Below are 24,027 nucleotides of genomic sequence, written 5' to 3'. Positions count from 1 at the left end.
TACCTGTCTAAAGCATATAAAGTGAATAAACTAGTCTTCACCAGCTCACCTTTTCACATAAACAATGAGAAACCATAAAAATGTTCATTTGGCTCCTTCATTCAAGTGTTTGGTTCACACATGCACAGATGAGTCGAACTGTGAAAGTGAGTTTTGATTGAGTCGATCAATGTTGTTTCAGACGATTCAGTCCGATTTGGTTCATCTAGTTCACCAAAAAGAACCAGTTCAAAAGAATTATTCGTTCGTAAACCGGACATCACTCTGGACTGTTTGCCTGAGGCTCTGGATTACAGGTAATAATGCTATAAATAATGTTCAGTTTCTTGCACAGACCAATCATTTCACTTCATAAGACCTCAATACATCGTCAGGAGTCACAGGGATTCATTTTGTGTTGCCTGATATGAATTTTTTGACTCACAAAGTGTCGGCAGCCATTGACTTACATTTTATGGATCACAGTTTCACCTAAAAATCTTCTTTTCGGTTCAGCTGAAGAAAAAAAGTCACCTACATCTCGGATGGCCTGAGGGTGTTTTTAAATTTTCATTTTTGGGTGAACTATAAACAGGACATTGACTGAGGGATCGTCCAGCAGGACACAGTCATCAGATCTGTTAAGCCTCTTATGTTTCATTCAGAACAAATCATGGCTTTTACACAGATGAATGGCCGTCATTCCCGAGTGAAGTCTGTCATTGCCTCTAAAGATTTAGTTGAGGCGTCCTCTCCTCTCATTGGTTCTGAGGAAAACACACGGAGATGTACAGCATGGATCAGAAGAGATGATTGTTAAGAGGAACAGCGTGGTGTAGTTGTTGTATTGACATCAGTATCTGAGGGTGGGTGGGTGTTTATATATACATTAGACATACAGTGCCCTCCAAAAGTATTGGAACAGTGAGGCCAATTCCTTTATTTTTGCTGTAGACTGTAAACATTTGGGCTTGACATCAAAAGATGAATATAGATGGGAGATTAACATTTCAGCTTTTATTTACAGGTATTTTCATCTGGATCTGATACACAACTTAGAAGATGTTTGAACCCACCCATTGTTCATGTTACCAAAAGTATTGGATCATGTGGCTGACAGGTGTGTTTTGTTGCCCTGGTGTGTCCTATTAATGGATTATTCAACAATAAATAGCACTGAATGTCTGCGCTCAGTTTCAGATCCGTGCAGACTGCATTTATAGCTAGATGTGTAACCAACATGAAAACCAGAGAGGTGTCTATGGGTGAAAAATTAGCAATTGTGAAGCTGAGAGATGAGAAATCAATCAAACCATTGCACAAACACTGGCAATAGCAAGTACAACCATTTGGAATCTCCTGAGGAAGAAAGAAACCACTGGTGTACTAAGTAACACCTCAAACAGGTAGATCGAGGAAAACATCTGCAGTTGATGACAGAAACATTGTGACAGCTGTAAAGAAAGACCCTAAAACAACTGTTAGTGACATCAGCAACAACCTCCAGAGGGCAGGAGTGAAGGAATCACAATCTACTGTTCGCAGAAGACTTCATGAACACAAGCACAGAGGCTACACCAGAAGATGCAAACCAATCATTAGCAAGAAGAATAGGAGACGAGCCTCAAAAATTAACTCCAATTAAGTAAATTAAGTCAATCTCCACACTTAAACCCTGTAGAGTATGCACTTTACCTGCTAAAGAAGAGACTGAAGGGAGTAACCCCCAAAACTGAAAGAGGCTGCGGTGAAAGCCTGGAAAAGCATCACAAAAGAAGAATGCAAAAGTTTGGTGATGTCAATGGGTCTCAGGCTTGATGCAGTTATTGAAAGCAAAGGATTTGCAACTAAATATTACGTCTTTTTCACTTTAATCTGTGTTAATTCTATGTGTTCCAATACTTTTGGTAACATGAAAAATGTGTGGGTTCAAACAAAAGGTGCTATCTTCTAAGTTGTGTATCAGATCCAGATGAAAATACTTGTAAATAAAAGCTGAAATGTTAATCTCTCATCTCATATTCATCTTGTGATGTCACACCCAAATGTTTTCAGTCTACAGCAAAAATAAAGGAATTGGCCTCACTGTTCCAATACTTGTGGAGGGCACAATACATACACACTGGGCAAAATTTGTAATTAAAAAAAAAATTAAAATCTTGCTTTCAATTCAGATTTTAATGACAAAAAGAAATTTCAGTTGAATTCCACTTCGTTAATTAATTTTTATTTATTTAATAAAATATTTTACATTTATAATACATCAATATTATATACAAAATATTGAATTACATTGATAAATATAAAGTAAATGTAAAATATTTTATTTATTTAATAAAATATTTTACATTTACTTTATATTTATCAATGTAATTCAATATTTTGTATATGTTATTGATGTATTATTCTTTAAATATATCAAAACATTATTTAAATAAATTACAAATATTTTTACAATATATTTAAAAATATAACTTTTTTATAATTATATAATTAATAACATTATTTATTGTAGCTAATTAATGAAATATAATGTAATGTAGATTATATTAATAATCTGGAGAGCCCTATAGGTTCAGTGTCATTTTAATATCATTTAGAGTCTATTGTAGATTTATTAATATTTTGAATGTATTTTTATATGCATGTATGTTTTAATTCTATTAAGTTTTTGTCATTTAAGTAGCTCGTTTTTAAATGTATGCATATATAGTTTTTTATTTTTTTTATTTCTACAGTTTTGTCATTTCATTGTCAAATTAAACTCTACTTTTTAAAATTCTAATTATATTACAATTCAAAATCAGAGTTCAAATTTAGGGTATCCAGATGAACAAACGCTAATCTGTGCCTCATTTAATTTTTTGGTAAATGCTGTCTGAATTTATTTGCACAACAATTCTATCCGCAAATAGATGTAGCGTGCCAAAACATATGACACAATACGCACAGAAATTGTTGCAGCAAGTTGTTCTTGCATGAAAACAGATGTGCAAACAAAATAAACGGGAGAAGTTTTAGAATTTTATTTAGCTCAGTGTTGGCCTGCAGCTTTACAAACTCTCTATTGGAGTTTTTTGTTGTTATTGTTGTCATTAGATGCAGGCGGTGGTTTTGATGGGTGATTTACCAGCAGGGGTGAATGCTGTGTTCCTCCAGCGTCTCTCAGGGCTCCTCCAGCGGTAATAGTTTACAGTAAATAATGCTCAGTGTTTAGTGACCGTGGTACAGTCTCTGGAGTCATTAAACACCGGTCCGGCTGTAATGAGAGGAGGAGGGCTGGTGTCGAGTTTCTGCTGCGCTTTTGTCCGTGTCTAAAGTGGGTTTTGTGTACCTGGGGCAGGTGAACATCATTGACTCATTCTGCTCTATAGCCGCCTATTATTCTGAGAAATCAGTCTGATCCTCAACTGGTGTGCATTTCAGGCCTTCTTAGTTTTAATATAAAATAAATGATTCTGAATGGTTCAGATTCATCTTAAAGATTGGATGAGATCAGCCAAATGTGTGTTTGTTTGAGTGACTGATAACTTGATCACATGTTGCATAACCTGTAGGGCTTCTCCACTAGATGTCACCCTTATTTACCTTGCACGATGTTACAACAGAAAGCCTGTCATTCATTCAGTGCTTATCATGGCGGCGATATTGTTGACAAGAACAAAGCCATACGCATGATATGCAATGCTCAGGTAAAAATCTGCGTAAGCATTTGACATCACGCATAAGGCGCCATGATTTCCCCAATGAATGAATAGTAGATGGAGCAGACGCACTATTTTGTTTACTACATACTAAAGCGTGGACGACGTTTGCGGTGTTTTCTCACTATTTCACGAAAAAACACAAGAATATCATCTCCAGCTGCTCTGAGAGTCACTTCACTAGCATTGCACCGTTTAATTTGAGAAATCTACCATCATATCACATACACACCACCTGTAAGTTCCTCACGGCAAGCCTTCAAAATACAAGTTTAGTTTAACGTGCAGAAACTGTGTCAGAAATATTACTATTTATCAGTCTGAAGTCTTAAGACTCAATTTAACAACAATGCTACTACTACTACTACTACTAATAAATATTAATAAATCTTTATTTTTAAAGGAATAATCACATTTGTTTTCTTTTTAATTTTAACATTAAATCTCTGTTGTGCAGCACTTTGTTTGCCAAAACATAAAGGGGTTTAATTATTAACTACATTATGATAAATTCTTAGATAAATTATGATAAATTTGATTTGGATAAATTCAATTAATATTTTATGCCTTCATTTGATTACCAGAAAAATTAAGAAGAGCATTTTTTAGGGACCTATTTTTGTTTAAAAAAAGGACCTTATACAAAAAAAGAATAGGTTTAAAATACAGGCCTGTGGCTCTTCTTTTTATTAATTCACCGTTTGTAAACTGATGTTTACTGTAATTGTTTTTAGAAATATCAATTGCATTTGTATTAAAACTATATTCACTGAATGTAATCAAAATACCCAGCCCTAATAATTATTTTTTATTTATATTATTTTATTTTATTATTTTTAAAGGATCTGCAATATTTGAGTTAATAATAATAATAATAATAATAATAATAATAATAATAAAAATAATAATAAGTTGTCGTCATAATAGGAACACATTATTATTATTATTATTATTATTATTATTATTATTAATTATTAATTTAAATGTTAATTTAAAAACAGTTAATCAAAATAAAATATTTTTTAATGAGATTAAGTTGTTGTTGTTGTTGTTGTTGTTGTTTAAATTTAAAACTTAATCACAATTAATCAAAATAAAATGAGATGATGATGATGATGATGATGATTGTTATTGTTATTCAAATGTAAATTTAAAACAGCACTGTTAATCTGTACCATTAATCAAAATTAAATTAATATGAACAATTTATTGAAAGAAAGCATTTTTAATGAGATTATTATCATTATTAATCTCATTACATTTTTTTTTACATTTTTAATGGAAGCCTTTTTATATTTACATTTTACTACTAATAATGTATAATTAATAAAATCTCATTAAAAGATTTCAGGTTCATTTCCATTTTAAAAAAATTATATTTAATTAAAATAATAATAATAATGTTAAATATTAAAATATTAGCTTAAAATCTCAGGGGTACTTAAAGTAAATATTTTTTACACGAGGTTCAACATTTCAAGACGCCTAGATGAAGCTAAAGTAGCTAAAGTGTTCAGGTCCTTGTTTGGCAGTCTTTATATTTGTCTTGACTGAAAGATGTCACCAGTGTCTCCTGTTCCTCAATAGCACATTTATGCAGAAGAGCCACGGCGGCGCATGTCGTATTCAGCTGATTGCAAAATTGTCACGAGGTGCTCACGGTTCGATGCTGTCACACGAAGCTGCCAGTGAATCATATCATTGAGTGTGTTCAGAGTTCAGCTGTGTTTAGACCAGACAGACACTCTGCTTTGTGTCTAGAGCTCAGCTGATCATCTATGTCTTCTGGGTTTCAAATGTGTTTCAGAAACGAGTTTGCATGTGTGTTTGTGTGTGGTGCATCTACTGAGGGAATAACACACACACTGACGCTGGTTGTGTCTTTTTTAAGCTCTTTATCACGCTCCTGCTGTGTCTGTCCCAGAGAAACACCCGCACACGTTGAAGATTGCGTAGTTTTTCCAGTCAGTTTCCTGCAAAGAACAAGGCCTTTGAGTGCGTTTTTATGCCAACATGGATGTGTGTGCATTTCATCGCTGGATACTGTTAATCACACATACATTTAAACTAATTTGGTCATTGTTGGAGCTGATGGAAAAACTAATAGTTCAGTTGAGTTTGAAATGAACTGAAATTAAAATTCAATTGAATTTAACAAATAGAAAAATTGGGTTGCACAATTCATCACAGAAACTTAAATATTTGTATTTTATTTATAATTCATATGATATTAATATAATTTATATAATAATGAATAAATAATCTTCTTATTAGTCTTCACAGTGGATGGAAAATCATAATTAATTCAATTGAATGCAAAATAAAAATGGGGCAAAAAAATTATAATATGGTAGTGATATTTTTGTTTATTTTTTTTAATGCTTTAATTTTAATTTTTAAAACAGTAATTTTATAATAAATGCATATGGTTATTGTTATTATATCTTATTAATAAAAATATTTTTAATTTAAATTTTGCAGCACCATTTTTTAAATTGTACGTATAATAATAATAATAATAATTAATAAAACCAATAATTAGTGAATAATAATTTATTAATAATAGATATGTATGATTGTGTCATTATTAAAATGATTTGAAATCACATTTGAAATCACCTTAATATAAAGAAAAAAAAAAAAAGGAAAAAAAGAGAGCATAGTGAGCTAGGGTTATTGTTAACCAAAAAATAAAGTGAAATAAACATTAACTGAAATAAGATATCAAAAGTACACATTTCAGCACAGGCAAATTTTATCATATTTATTTAAAGTTCAAGTATTAAAATAATATATTTAAAAACATAGAGCCACATAAAAAATAATATAATAATACGAAAACACACATTAAATTACTAAAACTTAAAACAAAATTAAATTGAAAACAAAAATAAGACCTAATTAAAAAAAAATAAAAAATAAAATCCAGTCCTGGAAAACACATGGAAAATGAGTGTTTTTCTCTTGTTGTCCTGGAAAATTATTATTTCAAGTTTAGTTAGAATCCACTCACTGAAATATTTGAAGGATACATGCTAATGTTTTATTGTATTATTTTCTTTAATATTACGTGCATTAATAATGAACTCCTTTTGAGTTTTTTATTTTCAAATAGTTAATGAAGTAGTTTACCATTTTTTTTTTTTTTTGGTGTTTTTCTTCTCTGAGTGGCACAAACTATTTATTGTAATTTATACAATAAATTAAGCTCAAGTTGTGGCCATAAGCTGCACATCCTTGAAAGACTTCTAGAGACTGTGAACTCCTGTAATTCTGCTTTATTTCGTCTCCACAGGTTTCAAGTGCCCCGTCTGCTCCAAGTTTATCTCTTCAGATGAAATGGACCTTCATCTGGTCATGTGCTTGACAAAACCCCGAGTGACGTACAACGGTGAGTGCTTGTTTTCATCTGCTTATACAGTTGAAAATGTGTTGGAGTCGCCCTGTAAAGACAGAAAGGCATACTCAATGCTGTAATTATCTCTTCTCATGGCATGTTAAGACCTGGCAGATGCGTCTCAGAATCAGGTGTGCTGATTTGTTGCATTGCATTCATGTTCAAACATCTGATTTTCCAGAAAAACATGCAGTGAAGTGCTTTATGTAGTCACCTTAATGAAAGCTTTGGTGTTTGTGCAGTGACAATGCTGACCTTGTGTTTTATGGAGTGTCTATCAGCTTTAATGTGTTTGTTTGTTGCTTCAGGTAATTAACGTGTTCACATAACGTAATAATATTCATATATTTCGATTTTTGTATTTCCTCATGACTTAGCTATATATTTATTATTATTATTATTTTTGCATTTTATCAAATGACTTAAGTGTGATATTTATTAATAAATTATAAAGAATTTGATTAAATGATTATTAATGTGTGCAATTTCTCTAAAAGTGATTAATAGTAGTAATATTTAAATTTGTGTATTTCCTCTAAAAGGACGTAAAAGAGTGATATTATTATTATTATTATTATTATTTCTTCTAAAAATTAAATGTGACATTTAGTATTAGTAGTATTAAATTGTATATTTTGTGCATTTCATCAAAACTGAAGGTTTTTTGTATTATTATTATTATTATTATTATTATTATTATTATTATATTTTTGCATTTTATCAAATGACTTAAAAGTGATTTTTATTATTATTAATGTGTGCAATTTCTCAAAAGTGATTAGTAGTAGTAATATTTGGATTTGGGTATTTCCTCTAAAAGGACTTACAAGATTAATGTTTTATTATTATTATTATCATTATTATTATTAATTGTCAAGATGAGGAAAGATTGTGAGACCATTTTAATGACATGTTCTGTAGGAAACTTAATGAGAAAATTAACATTTTTCCAAGTACAATTAAAACCCATGTTGCTTAATTTTATATCACCAGCAAAATGATTGTAAATATTTTCTTAACATTTATATCTTCTCTGGCATTTTGAGTGGAATTTGTTTAAAATATTTGTGATTTTTAGTCGAGCCAGTCTTTGGTGGTTTAGTCCTGGTTTTGTTCTGTCCGTTATGGGTCTGACTGAGTGTTTGGATGGATGTCAGTTGCAGGTCTGGTTTATCATCGTTTGTTTTACAGTGCTGTGTATAGCTGGTGTCATATAGAATCTGTTCAGACATGAGTGAATTGGTCCCCTCTTTCTATCTGAATTATTTCCTCGTCTTGTTTTTATAGCCCTTTGTCATGTTTTTAGGCGTCGTCAGTTTCCATAAACTCAATGGGACAGATAGAGTCGTCCGTACAGCTGGGAAATGAGCCAAAGCCAGAGACGATAGAGTGAAAAATATGATCTGAAACAACACCAGATTCCAGCGTTTATAGAGCCGCAGCTGCCACGGGAAAATCAAACGCAGCGAAATCACTGACCGCTCCATCGTTTACAAAGTAACAATTATTTACTAAAAAAATACATTAGCAAGGGCTGTCAAATCATTAAAATATTTAATCGAATTAATTGCACGATGTGCTGATTAGGGGGGTGGATTGGGTATTGAAATATTAAATTATTAAAAAAAAAAAAAAAATGAATGAATCACTGAATTATTGACTCACTCGATTTGTTCAAACAGCTGATTCATTTAGAAAATTAAGCAAGTGGCTGTTTTTATGAATGAGTCACTGAATCATTGACTCACTTGATTCATTCAGAAACATGGATTCATTCAGTAGCGAATCACTGCTATGTGTCAAAGGCACAATTGTTCTGCGCTGGCTTTGATTGCTACTCTTTTATTTTTTTGAGTTAAACGGCACTAATTATGAGAGCGGTTCTATAATGTTCTCTTGACACCAGTTTGTGTTTCCTTTCCCTCCAAACTCTGGAGTGGTTTAGTTTTCCATGACTCACTGGTGTTTTATGGTTGGAGGCGGTCTGTGGAGCTCCAGCAGGTCCGCAGATGCCCGGCTGTTGGGTGTGTGTTTGGCTGAGGATGAGAAATGCCCCCCTGCCTCATTCTTCCTCTCATTTTGACGACAGCAGCTAATTTAATCTTCATACATGAGCACGCAAAATATATATATAATTTTATATTGTTTTAGTATAATTATATTATACTAAAACATTATCCATAATATTACAAATATTTAAATGTTAAATATATATATTAATGTTACTTTGTGTATATTTATGTGTATAATAACAAAAAAGTACATACTGATGAACTCTGCACTATATAACATCCAGACCATTTAAGAAAGCAAGTAGACTTAATGGCTGTTTCTTGAGTTATGTAAGCTTTAGAGAGAGGGTTGTGTGTGTGTGTCTCTCTCTCTCTGTGTGTGTGTGTGTGTGTTTGTCGCTGTGGGGAGTTTCTGAGTGTTTGTGAGTTGGTCCAAGCACCAGATGCATTGCTCTCCCTGCGGGACCCGTCTCAACACATGGCCTCTGCTGCTGATCTGGGCCAAACACGCACACACACAGCCCAACACTTGGCAGTGAACATAAAGGCACAAATGATGAACAAACCACTGTATTGTCTTCACTTCAGCTCTCAGTCGTTTGGAAGGAAGCACTAGTCAGATGCTTGCCACATTTATTAAACGCACTCAGCAAACATAATTATTTAATTAAGATTTATTAGTTTAGTTTGACAGATAACAAGAGCCAGTAGATGAGGAACGTCACCTTGGTGAGGATAAAGACAGAAGTGACAAGGGACAGACAGCAGCCCAAATCAAGAGAATGCGTAGTATTAATATAAAGGTTTTTTTTTTTTTTTTAACATGTCAAAAGCAAAGTATAAATGAACATTTAATATTATAAATTATATTTTAAATATAGTGTACATTAGGATTGTCCTGTATGTCTTATGAGAAAATCCTAATGGTAAAAATAAATGTGTATTAGCTTTGTAAATGTATATATTTATTAAAGTTCTACACTTATATAATTAGTCACTTATAATAAAATATATATATTCATTACATATTTAAATTCTAAGAGGTAGAATTAGAACTAATTTTGTATTTATAAATGAGTAAATATAAGAATTGACGTTACATTTTAAAGTATATAAATAAACACACATAGGCTACTTTAAAATTAATGGCACATTTTTTAAAATTGTATTTAAAATAAATAATTTTAAATTGTATTTTCTATATATTCCTGTAGACGCGCTTCATATCTATGCATGTGTGTGTGTGTACAATTTTTATATAATATGGAAAAGCCTTTGGTTATATTTGTTTATATATTTATATTAAACATACAAATGATGTGCTTGAATGTTTTACTGCGAGTGAATCTTATATTTCTCGTTGCATCACTAGTCAGAATCACACACCTCGAGCGTTGCGTTTATACGATGCTGTGCAACGTTTTAAAAAGTTTGAGTTTTAAAAACTCTTGACTGTTGTGTTCGCTTTTATTCTATACATATAATGCATTATAAAAGCAAAAGTAATTTTAATGCATTCATTATGCCTTGTAATGCACTTTTTTTTATTCCGGTCCTCACAGACAAATTTTCACAAAATAAATAAAAATACATCGTTACCCAAAAAGGTGTAGGCAGAAGCCTTGCTTATTATGCCTACCCTTTATACATAATTAACTGAATGGGCGACACTAAGTTAAATAACACAAAATAAACAATATTACAAAAACATTTCCCAAAATGTACAAACACAATTCAAAACAATCATAAAAATACACACTCCAGCTATTACTTAAATTTTTTAACAATACAACCACAATTTATTAATACGGAGTCATAATTGTTTATCACCTTATTTTTATACATTTTCTTAAATTGGCAAAGTGAATTACATACTTTTAGTTCCTTATCACATTTATTCCATAGATTTAAGACTCTTAGTCTTCGGTGATTTCAACATTCACCTAGACCCGCTTGTATAGTTCTAGTTGCTATAAATTTCCTGTATAATGAATTTCTCTTTTTACATGCTTTCTCGATTCCCTTAGTAATCCATGGTTTGTTTGTTTTTTCTTTTTTTTTGCTTCTTTATAGTCCTCTTAAACAATGTTTTTCTTATTTTTCGATTAATATGGACAAAAAAGCATCATAAGCAATATTAGGATCTTTACTTGCATAAAACCTCGCTCCAATTTTGATTCTTTAAGTCCTAACTGAAAGCAGCAATTATTTCTGGTGTTCTATATCGAATTTAAAACTATCCATCCTACTACCTTTTGTTTGATCAATCTTTGAAAGGTTGCAAAAACTGGAAAATGATCAGTCATATCATTTATAAATAATCCTCCTATTTTTCCTTAAATTTCATTTGTATATATATCTATTAATGTAGCAGTATTTTTAGTTATTCTACTAGGTTTTGTAATCACAGGAAATAGACCTTTACTATATAGTGTCAGTAAAATCTGTTATTCTCTTATTTCCATTTGGATTCAACAAATCAATATTGAAATCTCCATAAATAATTTGTACTTTGTTCTCATTCCATTTATCGAGCATACCAAATAATTTATTAATAAAGGTGTATCCGTACAAGTTCCTGGTGATCTATACACACAACTAATAATTCTATTTTTAATCTTTCAATATCGATTTCTATAGTTACACATTCCAAAAGATCTTCTATAGTCACTGACATACTTTTAATCAAGTTAGATCTTAACGCTGTGTCAACATACAAAGCAACTCCTCCTCCTTTCTTATCAACTCTGTTTACTGTAAACATATTATATCCTTCCAATTCTACTTCATGTATTTTCTCATTATCAAGCCAAGTCTCTGACACAGCAATCACATTAAATTTAATGCAAATAATCCTTAATGACTTCTACTATTTAAATGTATTATTGATAATGCCATATTCATATTCACATTTCTGTTAAATTTATCTTCAGTATAATACTCACAACAATTGTTATTTACATCATTAAAAAAGTGATTTTCCGGGTCAATATCATTTTCAATCTCGTACATTTTATGATCCGCGTGATTTGAAGGATTTAAAATTCAAATTATCGTACTTGGTGACATTGTAAGTGGTCAGACACACAGTCCATTTGAATATTGACCAATTCCCCATCATCAACATCTCTAAATGGGAACAAAAATTCCTTATCAATGTTCATATCGATAATCCTTTTGAGTCCATATGAATATTCCTTCACACAGTCTTCACTTATCCATACTGATCAAGTTCTTGGAGTTCTCTTACAGTGTGTTTTTTTTGGCTTCTTCAGGAGATCCATTTAGCCGCATCATCACTTTGCAATTTCTTGTCCATGTAGCTTGTATCGTGTTTTGTTTCCTCAATGCGTGCACATCTAGCGACGTCAGCATTATTTTTTGTAAGATGTTCATTCAGGTTCACTCCCGTACCCTTCAACTTCTTTGCCTGCCTCAGTAACTCGGCTTTGTTTCCGATTAACAAACTGAACAACTATTGCAGGCTTCGTGGAAGGGTATGACAGGCCACAACATTATCGCTCTGAATGATCATATTCTGGCTTTCGAAGAACTTGATTACTTGCTTTTCCAGCATTTGTAGTTCCTCTGGCAGGCGTCTTCACCGTCTCTGTCTCTGGGCCACTGTACTGGCGTACATCCGGTGTTTTGTTTCCAGTCCGCTTATAATTAAATCCTCCATTCTTGTGTATTGCTCCAACTCGTCAATCCTTCTCTCCAGTCCTTCAATTTTCTTGTCCTTCTCTTTCACAAGGTTCTTCAGTTGTTTAACTTCATCCATCAGATCAAGTAGCCTAGTTTGTTGTTTAGCAACTTAGGGATTTTCTGATCTCCAACTCATCCTCAACCACGCTGCTGATTTTCTTCAGTGGCATTTTGGTTTGTTTTTGTCTTCATGTTTTTACAATATTAATTAAACTTAGTTTATTATTAACACTTTTTTTTCGCCACGGTGTACCGTCATCTTGGATTTCTTTTAGTGACTGATTTTCTTTTAGCATTCAGACATTTTTGATGGCATGAATGTGTGCGGCGTGACTCTTCTGTCAACGTGCTGACTCATCTTTGAGCTCTCAGCGTTCCCATGATGCTCAGCGGCCGCATGTGCTGGTCCGGTTGCGTTGCTCGGCCCGTGAGCCGCATGGAGGAGCAGCTTGGAGAGCAAGCGGATCCCAGCGGTCTGTGCAGCATGCAAACGCTCTGGCCGTGTGACGGGAAATCCTTCAGAGATTGAGAGCGCTGGAAAACAGGCTCTGAGAAACTCTGCTCTGAGTTATCATGAGCACAACGCTCCGTTTTAATTAGCTTTAATTAGCCCTTCAGCTGACTGGGCCACTGTGTGCCGCATGCAGATTCTGATGCTGTCATATTGAGATGATCCAGTGCTCCTGTGCCACTTAATCAGAGCTGACAAACCAATCACAGCTGACAGCCGTATCAAGCCCCTGTGTTAAACAACACAAATGAATTATCTCATCTTCGATATCAATGTTAGAGTATTATCACTAAAGGTTTTCTTAACTTCAAAGGTTTGCTGCAACCAATTAATTTGAATTAATCAGTCAGTTTGTTCCTTTCAATCAACCGGTTCAGAAAATGATTCAGACAGGCTTTGTTAAACACTGCTGTTCATCACGATTTCTACTGTTTTCTTTTAGTCATGTATTTATTTATATTTATCTACTTGCTTTGGGAAATGTGTTGTGTGTGTATACCTTTATTTTTATATTTAATAATGTAGAAATACAAGATTAGTTAGAATTAGTTTATATTTTTTAATATTTTATGTATATTTCAGGCATCCATTGTTACCAATATTATATAGCTATATAATTCTTTTTATTAAATATTATTTTTCATCAAAATATTTGTATTACTGTTAATGTAGCTGGCTTTATTATATTCAGTAATAAGTTGATAAGACAAAACAAGCATTAAAATAAGCTAAAACAACTGCAAATCAAGTTCTTATTTTCATTCAACCAGGATTCCCCCAGTTTTTGAAAACCGAGATGCACCCAAAAATAATTGAATGAATATTAGCTTGAAGCTCTGTTTCACATGTGCTTCATCTGTTGTGAGGTGAATCCTGTGTTTATCTGTAGTTTCTCTGGTCTGTTTACCTGTTCTTTCTGAGCACATGTGCAAAAGCAGCGCTGGTCAGTGACCGTCTTGTTACTATGGTAACCGGAGGTTTGATCTCCTGCTTAGTGATCCGTCAGAGGCGTGTTAATTACGGCACAGGATCTGTAGCGTTCACAGGCCTCTATTAGCAGCCCGTCCTCAGTCCAGGTGAAGCGCTCGTTTGTTCAGCCGTAGGGAAGAGCGTCACCATGCCAACCACGCTTCGAGCGACCTGTGCCCTTTAAGCTCTGACGTGAGCTCAGATCAAACAGCCACGTTCTCTTCCTGTTCTCGGGGCACATCTTCATTTTTCATTTACAGTTTTGTTTGAACATTTTTGTTTTATTTTTGCTCTGAAATGCTGCAATGGTTTTTTTTTGTTTGTTTTTTTATTAAAACATTTAAAAATTTATTACTTTTTTTGTTTTTTATTTATTTTTAAACATATTGGAAACAAGAAACATTGCAAAGACAGACATTGAAAAAAGGGTTATTTATTTTAATGTAGCTGGTTACAATGCAACACTTACTTTTTGTCCACTGACCTCAATCAAGCCCCCCCCCCCCCAATATTGTGAGCACCTCTGCTATAAAATGACATACTCTTCTGTATTATTGTATTCACTGAAAAAAAAAATGGTGTTGGATTTAATGAATAAGAATGAGTTTTTACTCAGAAATTGCAAGTAAATTTCACAGAAAAGAGCAAGTAACAAACACATTGAATTAATATAGAAGCTTGTTTCCACCAAGGCATAAAAATGTTAAAATGGAATTGTAAAATTGGACTTTATATTTCAATATTCTGATTTTTTTTTTTGTAGAAAAAGTCATTCTGAAGTCAGAATTCTGAGTTAATATTTTAAAATTCTGAATATTTGTTTTCTCAGAATTTTTACTTTTTTTTTTTTTTTTTTTTTTTTTTTTTGAGAATTGAGAATTTTGTGAAAAGTCTGAATTGTGAAAGAAAAGTTGCAGTTACATTAAATTTTTTATCCCATGGTGAAAATGCCTTCCATAAATTAAACATGAAATTAAGCAAAAAGTCTGAAAAAAAAAAAGTGAATCTTTTCTTTTTTTTTTTTCAAAGAAATTGCAAGTAAAACATTAAATTAAGAATCAAATTTATGAGTCGAAAGGCTGAAATAGTATGTTCTTGTAAAATGCACTGCAATAATCTGTTTTATTTACTTCTAGAATTAATTTTGAACTCTTCACTTCTAGTACGTGTCTTTCCATCTGTGGTGTGTTTCTGTGTCAGTGCTGTAAGTAACAGGACTAAACGCTCTGAAGCTGCATGTGAACGGCAGGTTGTGAACACGTTTGTCCATGTGAGACTTGAGAAAGTGCTGGTTCAAGCTGTTTTGCATGTGTGTTTTCTCTGATGAGGTGTGTGCGTTATCAGTGAAGATCTCCTCACGCTCTCAGAACATGTATGAGCCTGCCTTCATCAACATGCTGTACGTGATGTGATGAATGGTCTTACAGAAAGTGTCTGCTTTTGAGATGTTCCTCTTGTTTTTGTGCTGCGTTTGGTCGGGTTTTGTAGCTGTAGGTTTATGGATGAGGGTTATCAGCAGAAGAAATGCTCGATGAACAAAGATAGAGAGAGCGCAGTAATCGATACTCATCTTTCTCGTAGATACTGACCACAAAAAGAAAAAGGGGAAGAAAATCTGCCAATGCAGACAGACTCGATGCTGAGGGTTGTTTTTAGTTGCACTTCTCATTCACTTATTTAAAGGCTTCAGCTGATGGATATAATTAGATTTAGAGCTCGACCAACAATGTTTTTTCAGAAACCAATACCGGTGTCTAGGCTTACAGATGACTTGACTTCATGTGGTGGAGAATTAAACGGAGCAAAATGTCTATTATAGACTCCATTATTTTCATGACAATTAACTTCACTTTTCTCATTCTTCTCATGACTGTAATGCATTTTATATATATATATTTATTAATTTAGCATAGGGGTGGGCGATATGGCAAAAATATCACATCACAATGTTTTTTTCACGATTTTATCACGATTCTTTGTCATGTTGGTTTTACTATTTTGCAAGTTGTCTGAGCAATACAGCCAAATTTATTTCCCTATTATAAAGACAAAGCCTTTCAAGGTAACAAAATATAAATTAATGTTTTTTTTTTTATAGAATATTTAGGCCAAAGTGGGCGGAAATAAAAATCTGTCATTATCTTTATAAAAAAATTAGAAAAAAAAATACAAATATACAAATAAAACAAACAGTGCTTTATTTTCAGTACAGAAGGTATATTTAGCAGAAGCATTCAAGAAATGTAATAAAACTATATAGACTGATTCCTATTAAGGCAAATTAATTAAAGTTTTTCAGTCAAGAGTACTGAGTGATTTTTCTCTGTGTTTGGTGTTTTATTAACATTTAAAGAAATAATTCACCCACAAATAAAGTTTTTATTTTTATACCATCTACTCACTCAAAAGTTGTTTTAAACCTGAATGAGTTTATAAATGCTATTAAATGAATAAATGCTATTTTGAAGAAGGTGGAAAAGCAAACAGTTGCTGGTCCTCAGTGACTTCCATTGTATTTTTTTCCTCCTATCAAATTTAATCTGGACCAGCAACTGTTTGGTTACCCTTATTCTTCAAAATATCATCTTTTGTGTTCAGCACAAGAACGAAATTAAGACAACATGTGAGTGTGGAAATAGTGACTGAAATTCAATTTTAGGCTGAACTATCCCTTTAATGACAGTCGGCAGCATGTTTAATACTGTCCCTTTAAGAGCTGCACGCATCTAATATACAGACAGCATCTGTTTCTCTCAGCTGTTTACTTTCATTTTAGACAGAGTCTATACTGTATGTAAACCTTGTGTGTTTTGACACTATTAGAACAAAAGATAACTGAGTAACTTGGTAACTAACGTAACTAAGATAGAAAGAATGTGTGCTATAACACGATACTACAGGGTGGGCCATTTATATGGATACACCGTAATAACATGGGAATGGTTGGTGATATTAAAGTCCTGTTTGTGGCACATTAGTATATGTGAGGGGGCAAACTCCTCAAGATGGGTGGTGACCATGGTGGCCATTTAGAAGTCGGCCATCTTGGATACAACTTTTGTTTTTTCAATAGGAAGAGGGCCATGTGACACATCGAACTTATTGGTAATGTCACAAGAAAAACAATGGTGTGCTTGGTTTCAACGTAACTTTATTCGTTCAGGAGTTATTTACAAGTTTCTGACCACTTATAAAATGTGTTCAATGAGCTGCCCATTGTGTTGGATTGTCAATGCAACCCTCTTCTCCCACTCTTCTAAGGGGGTCAGATCGGGAGACCTTGGGGGCCATTCAACTAGCCCACGACGACCAATCCACTTTCCAGGAAACTGTTCATCTAGGAATGCTCGGACCTGGCACCCATAATGTGGTGGTGCACCATCAATGGAAACCTCCAGGCCACTGGATATTTGAAATTGCTACATGATGATGTGTTTCCCTCTTTATGCACTGAAGCTGGCACGTTCCCTGAGTTTATCCAGCAAGATGGTGCACCACCACATTATGGGTGTATATATTAAACAATTTGTATCAGTAACAATGACTCTTAAAAGAATAAGAACAAGTTATTTGAGTGAACAAATCCTTTATTGCAACAAACTTGAAATCATTTTAATGAAAGTAAGCCTCCCTTCTGAGGAAAAAATACAAAAACAATTACAAAATAAAGCCATAAGCCTTATGTATATCTATATCACACTTTAACATTTTAATTAATGTTTTAAAATGTTATCAAATGAAAATTTAACCACTTATTTTTGGCAAAGTGCTGCACAACAGAGGTATTCTAAGTTAAAACATGGACAAACATGATATTCATAAAAATAATGTTTAATTAATTATTACAAAGAATTATTGTTGTCATAAATTAAGTACATTGTACAATGCTAATTTATTTCTGTCAGGACTTCAAGTTCAATTGAACTTTTATTTTGACGGGTTGTAGCAGACCTTTTGAGTTTTTAGTGTATTTGATGGTTTTTCTCAAATAAAGCTGGTTTTCTCTCAGAGCAGCTCTGCTGATGTTCATGTTTCTGTAGACGCTGAGAACACCATTAGTGTCATGCATGCATACTTCAGTATGTAGTAGATAAAACAGCGCCACTCATACCTACTTTTGATTTATCCATCCATCAGATTGTGCGTTTTAAGTGACAACCTCGATTAACGTTATACTGTAAATCCCATGTACTGCACCGGGATTCCCTCTGCATCACGGAAATTATACGGCCTTATAACGTGTTATAAATGCGACATACCTTTATCTGCACGGAGGGATGGTGTCTGTGAATATGAGTGAACGTGTTGGATGTATCGCCTGCTTTTGCAGCCACTTTGCGTCCACATTTTTAGCAAATTGGATTCGTCCTCAAGGACAACCCCATGTTCGTGTTTTTTTTTTTTTTTTTTTTTTTTTATATCCAAAGTATTCCCATACTGCAAATTTTAACTTTTTTTTCGGTGGGGGATGGAGATTAGATACAATCTCTGTCTCTGTCATTTCAGCAGCCGAAATAAATTGCATATACGCGGGTGAGATTATTATATATGTTTTTCATAAAAAAAATTAAGTTAATTTAATCATTTTTATAGACCATCATACCGGTATATCGTTACAACCCTAGTCACAATATTAGGCTTCCCTTTCTGACTGAACAAGAGCAAAATAAAGACCCGTTCACACAGTCAGCGACAAACTGACCTGAATTAATTCATTTTCACTGACCAATGTTTCCAGTGAGTTCAGATAAGTTTAACTTGATGGAGAAGTTCCTGATTGCATATGATACAGCTTTGCCCATGTTCAGGGAAGTTATGGATGGGCTCGTGTATGTTGATGTGTGTTTGCGTTTGCAGCACGTGCAGCCTCGGCGTGTGTGTTCATGTTTACGCTCTCTCCATGGCTCTGTTTGTTCCTGTCACTCTCTGAAGGTCACTGATGTCACAAGTCTGTCTGAGATCGAGTTCAGTCCACATTCCGCCAGTGTCAGAGTCACTGACACCACAGCTGAGCTCCGCTTACACACACACACACACACACACACACACACACTCACGGCATGTCGCCTTCAAGAGTTTCTCTGCATTCATGACCTTAGCCTGAAATGATCTTATTTCGAAGTACAGTTTGTTTGTTTTAATTTTAACTGATTGGTTGTAGCAGTGAAGAAGCATCATCAAGTGTATTATTATTATTATTATTATTATTATTATTATTATTATTATTATTAAAATGTTTGGGCTAAAAAATCCCCTGAAGTGATTTTTATTTATTTATAAAAAAAATGTACTGGCAAATCACATGAAAAAGAATCACAAAATGAAAACAATGTAACACATTTCACATATAATTTAAACTGTCTATTTAGATGTTTACACTTATTTATTTTTATTTTTTTAATGATGTTTATATTTTTGAATGATTATTTATTTTGGGTGAATATGACCCAGACACATTGATAGGTTTAATGAGCTTCATCTCAACATGTATATTTAAGACATATAATTATAAATTATACAAAATATAATTTCATATTAATTGATTTTGACTGTGAAATATGAGCCAGATTTGTGACTGACAGGTGAGATTCACTTAGTCCGTCCAGCTCTGCTCGTGTTTTCCATGTGTTCTCAGATCAGGAAGGTTCCCAGTGGGACTTGGACCCTGTGCATATGCAGTCAGTCGCTCCGAGTCCATGCGCCGCTGTCATCTGCTGTCTCCTGTGACCCGGCCGCAGCGGGACGCTTCATCTGATGTTATGTAACCGTTAATGGCTGTGTTTATTTTAGCCAGCGAGTGTCGCAGTTGTCACGGCCTCGCGCTTTAATGACATTCACGGCCCTGATACGCATCCCTGCAGATCACTCAGCAAAACAGCCTTAATATCACAGGAATACTGCGGGTCAGTACAGAACTGAGACTCAAAAATACATGCAGCATTTTCATCTCATTTGAATCTAATTTAAATATGAAAATAATTTAGGAAGTAGTGCACAATATAAAAAGAGAATTAGTTTTCTTGTGAACTGCTTTTCCTAAACCAAAAGCAACAAATATTTAATCACATCTCAAAAGAATAAGACAAAGATATGTCAACAAAATGCAAGTTTTGTCCATTTGCAATCCATATTAAGCACACAATATTTCAGTCGCTAAACAGTGTGACAAAACGTGAAAAAACACTTAGAAAGTGCCTTAATGTATTTAAAACGGTGATATTATAACAGTATACACCTTATTGATGACACATACTTTTTATATGCAAGCAGATGAGCCCGAATATGAACGCAATGCCCTAAATGGTTCAGTGTAGAGCTGCATGATTCTGGATGATTTGAGAATCACAATTTTTTTTTTTTTGTCTCTCATAGAGATCACGATTCTCCCACGATTCTGAACTAAACGAAATAATGTGTGGCACAATATGAATTGCTGCAGTCTATTTAAAAGTGTTTAATTAATTTAAATGAATTATTAAACATTTTAAAATATATGCATTTAAATATTTTATTTTAAATAAAATATTTAAGACAGCAATTTTTATTATTAAAATGATGAAAAAGAGGTTTGAATGAATGATTCAATGACTCGCTCATATACTTGTTTCATTACTGGATGAATCAGCGTTTTGGAACAAATCTCTTGTGATTCAATGATAAATAACTTTGTTCGCCAAAATCAACATTACTCACTTATAAAGAAGAAACAACGCAACCTCGGCGTCTGATTCCAGGCCTTCCCGCTCTGAGTTCTCTCCAGCGCTGGAAAGCTGCTTCGATATTTACCTCCTACCTCTTGCCTGATCGTAACCCTTCTTTGTAATGTTTTGTTTCTCTGATATTTTCCTGTCTTTTTCTCTTTTTTTTTTTATATCTGCCATCTCTCTCTATCTATAGTTGATCCATCCTATGCACTCAAATTGAGCGCTCTTGTCATTACTAGACACGCCCCCTTACTGCTGATTGGCTACAAGTATGTTTTGGGACTCGTTCCGACGCTGTGGTCAAACGTGTTTTTTAAAAATCACTTAGTGCACCTTTAATGCAAACCGCGTAAAAAAAAAACTGGCGGTCAGTGGAGCAAAGCCTCGTTTTGCTCTCCAGGTGGGCGTTGGATGTGATGTCATGTGAAAACTATCAATAAGTCATTTTTATGAAGGCAGCATTAATTCACACGCTGTACCTTTAAGAGCTCAGGATGTCACTGTCCTGATAGATGAGCTGCAGTGCGGCTCCGTATAACGTTACGACTCTAATCCGGTCAGATGACAAATCTCTGCTGTTTTATAAGTCATATTCGTATAAGATGATGATCATTTCCAGTTAGAGTATTAAGATCTGTGTTTGCTAATTTAACCCTCGAGACTCAAGCATTGATATCGATGATGCATTTTATTTCTTTCCCCCATGAGTGTTTTCAGGAAGCGCCTGGTTATTGAAATCAGTGTTTGTTTATTTAGGAGAAATGGATATTCATGAATGTGGGTCTCTGAGGGTTTAAGCACAAATTGTTCAGTTTCCTCAAGTTTATTTGCTTTTCTCTGAACAAGCAGAGCGAATGTAATGCCCCACTGAGAGTGTTTTGTGTCACATGTTTTTGTAGCCTTTGCTCAGTTTCCAGTCTTTAAGGAACATTGATTCTCCGTCAATCACTGAAATGCTGAGGAAAGCAGCAGTGACGCAGACAACCACAGTTCATGTCAGAGATCTTGCATTCATCTGATCGATTCGAGAAACCGTGCTGTTCAATGTCCCAGACTCTGAATCAGAACATGCGATGGTGCTTATGATTCATAATTCAGCAGCAAACCGACCGCAGGAGACTCAAGAACTGACTTTTTAAATTGGTGCAGCATCTTATGCCAGCATGGCATGAAGTGCAACACAACAGCCAAAGTCTGTCTGTTTGTGCATGTGAACCAGCAATTTAACAAGGTCTGATTTTTCTTAACAGATTTTAGTGTTGTGTGGTCGTTAAGGTCTTGTGGTGGGTTGCCAGGCTGGTGTTATGTGGTTGCTGGGGTGTTGTGGTGGGTTGCCGGGGTGTTATGTGGTCGTTAGTGTGTTTTGGGTGGTTGCCAGGATAATGTTTTGTGGTTGCTGAGGTGTTGTGGGTGTTATGTGGTCATTAGGGTGTTGTGAATGGTTGTAATGTGGTTGTTAGGACATTATTGGTGGTTGCCAGTTGTTGGGGTGTTGTGGGTGGTTGCCAGGGTGTTGTTAAGTGGTAGTTACAGTGCTGTGGATGGTTGCCAGGGTTTTTTGTGGTCGAAAGCGTGTTATGGGTGGTTGCCAGGGTTGTTGTGGTTGGTTGCCAGGGTGTCATGTGGTCATTAGGGTGTTGTGAACGGTTGTAATGTAGTTGTTGGGGTATTGTGGGTGGTTGGGCATTTAACCTTAATATACCACAGCCTAAACTTGCCTCAAACTTTATCTATGTTCCTTCAGTTAATGCAGATCTAGCTTCTAAAGCAAAGTCGCTCGTCTCATGAATATTCAGCAGTGTGAATGATAGGCTCCTCCCACTGCAGGGCCATAAGTGTTTGTGTAAATCCTCATATGATCCGTGTGAAGGGCCGCAGGTGTCTCTTCACCTCTCTCTGCCAACAAACACCAGACTTACTGAGCTCAAGATATTAGCTCTCTCCTTTGCCACCTTCATATACAGCCACTTCTCAGCATCCAATTAATTGACTACATGAAACTACATTTTTCTTAAACAGTCTTTTTCTCATTGCATGCAGAAATGCATGAGTTGAACTCTGTTGTTCTTGCATGTAAACAGCAGCTCCTGCATTTCAGGAACGAGTCAGAGAAAAATAGATCTTCAGCGCCACCTTCTGCTCATTTATAAAAGATACTTTTGCTTCCACAGGTTGGGCTTCATTCATGAAACACGCTTCACGGTTTCCACAAAAATATTCCTCAGCACAACTGTTTCAACATTGATAATAATCAGAAATGTGTCTTGAGCAGCAAATCAGTATATTATAATGATTTCTGAAGGATCATGTGACACTGAAGACTGGCGTAATGATGCTGAAAATACAGCTGCACATCACTGCAATAAATTACATTTGGTTACACTTTATTTTAAGGTTTCCTTGTTACAGGGTAATGATACATTTAAGTACGGAGTAATATTAATAACTACATGTACTTCCTATATGGTTAGGGTTTGGTTTAGGGTTACTTGCTTGTAATTATGCATAATTAATTGTTATTATAATAGTAAGTACATGTAACCTTGTAACAAGAACACCTTAAAATAAAGTGTTACCTTACTTTTTTTTTGTTTTTAAATTGTAATATTTTACAATATTACTGTTTTTACTGTATTCTTTTTATTAAATAAATGTAGCATTGGTGAGCAGAATAGACTTAAAAATCATAATGTTTCCATTTTTAATTCATTTATTCATTCTAGTACCTCCCTGAATTTTTTGGTCAGCTAGTAATGCCTCGTCATGAGTATAATCACTATAAAAGGATTTTTTTAAAAGAAAACAAATAATAATTTCCTTTTTCCAGTAATGGCATACAACTGAAAATGTGTAATTTCTCTGCAAATCTCTCCAGATGTTGTTCAGACTCTGACTCTGTGGCTGATTTGGGTTGTTCTTCGTTGTGTTTTCTCAGAGGACGTCTTGACGAAGGACACAGGAGAATGTGCAATATGTCTGGAGGAGCTGGTGCAGGGAGACACCATCGCACGCCTGCCCTGCCTCTGCATCTATCACAAAGGGTAAA

The 24,027-nt window shown here is 34.2% G+C and overlaps 2 protein-coding genes across 2 annotated transcripts in view; one reads left to right on the top strand and one right to left on the bottom strand.

Annotated features, from left to right (window-relative positions):
• Positions 1–24,027, top strand: part of znrf2b (zinc and ring finger 2b) — a 52,767-nt gene that overhangs the window by 22,838 nt on the left and 5,902 nt on the right. Inside the window, exons 2-3 of the mRNA XM_079430447.1 lie at positions 6,979–7,074; positions 23,917–24,022. Of these exons, the coding sequence (XP_079286573.1) occupies positions 6,979–7,074; positions 23,917–24,022 (202 nt within the window). The remainder of the gene's footprint in view (positions 1–6,978; positions 7,075–23,916; positions 24,023–24,027) is intronic.
• ifnlr1 (interferon lambda receptor 1) overlaps positions 23,224–24,027 on the bottom strand; it is a 676,379-nt gene continuing 675,575 nt past the window's right edge. Inside the window, exon 8 of the mRNA XM_079430446.1 lies at positions 23,224–23,295. The gene's annotated coding sequence lies outside the window, so the exon portion shown is untranslated. The remainder of the gene's footprint in view (positions 23,296–24,027) is intronic.

The sequence above is a fragment of the Barbus barbus genome (assembly GCF_936440315.1).
Source record: "Barbus barbus genome assembly, chromosome: 12".
NCBI lineage: Eukaryota > Metazoa > Chordata > Actinopteri > Cypriniformes > Cyprinidae > Barbus > Barbus barbus.
Note: the sequence above shows the minus strand (reverse complement) of the source record. Positions and strands in the feature narration are given on the sequence as shown.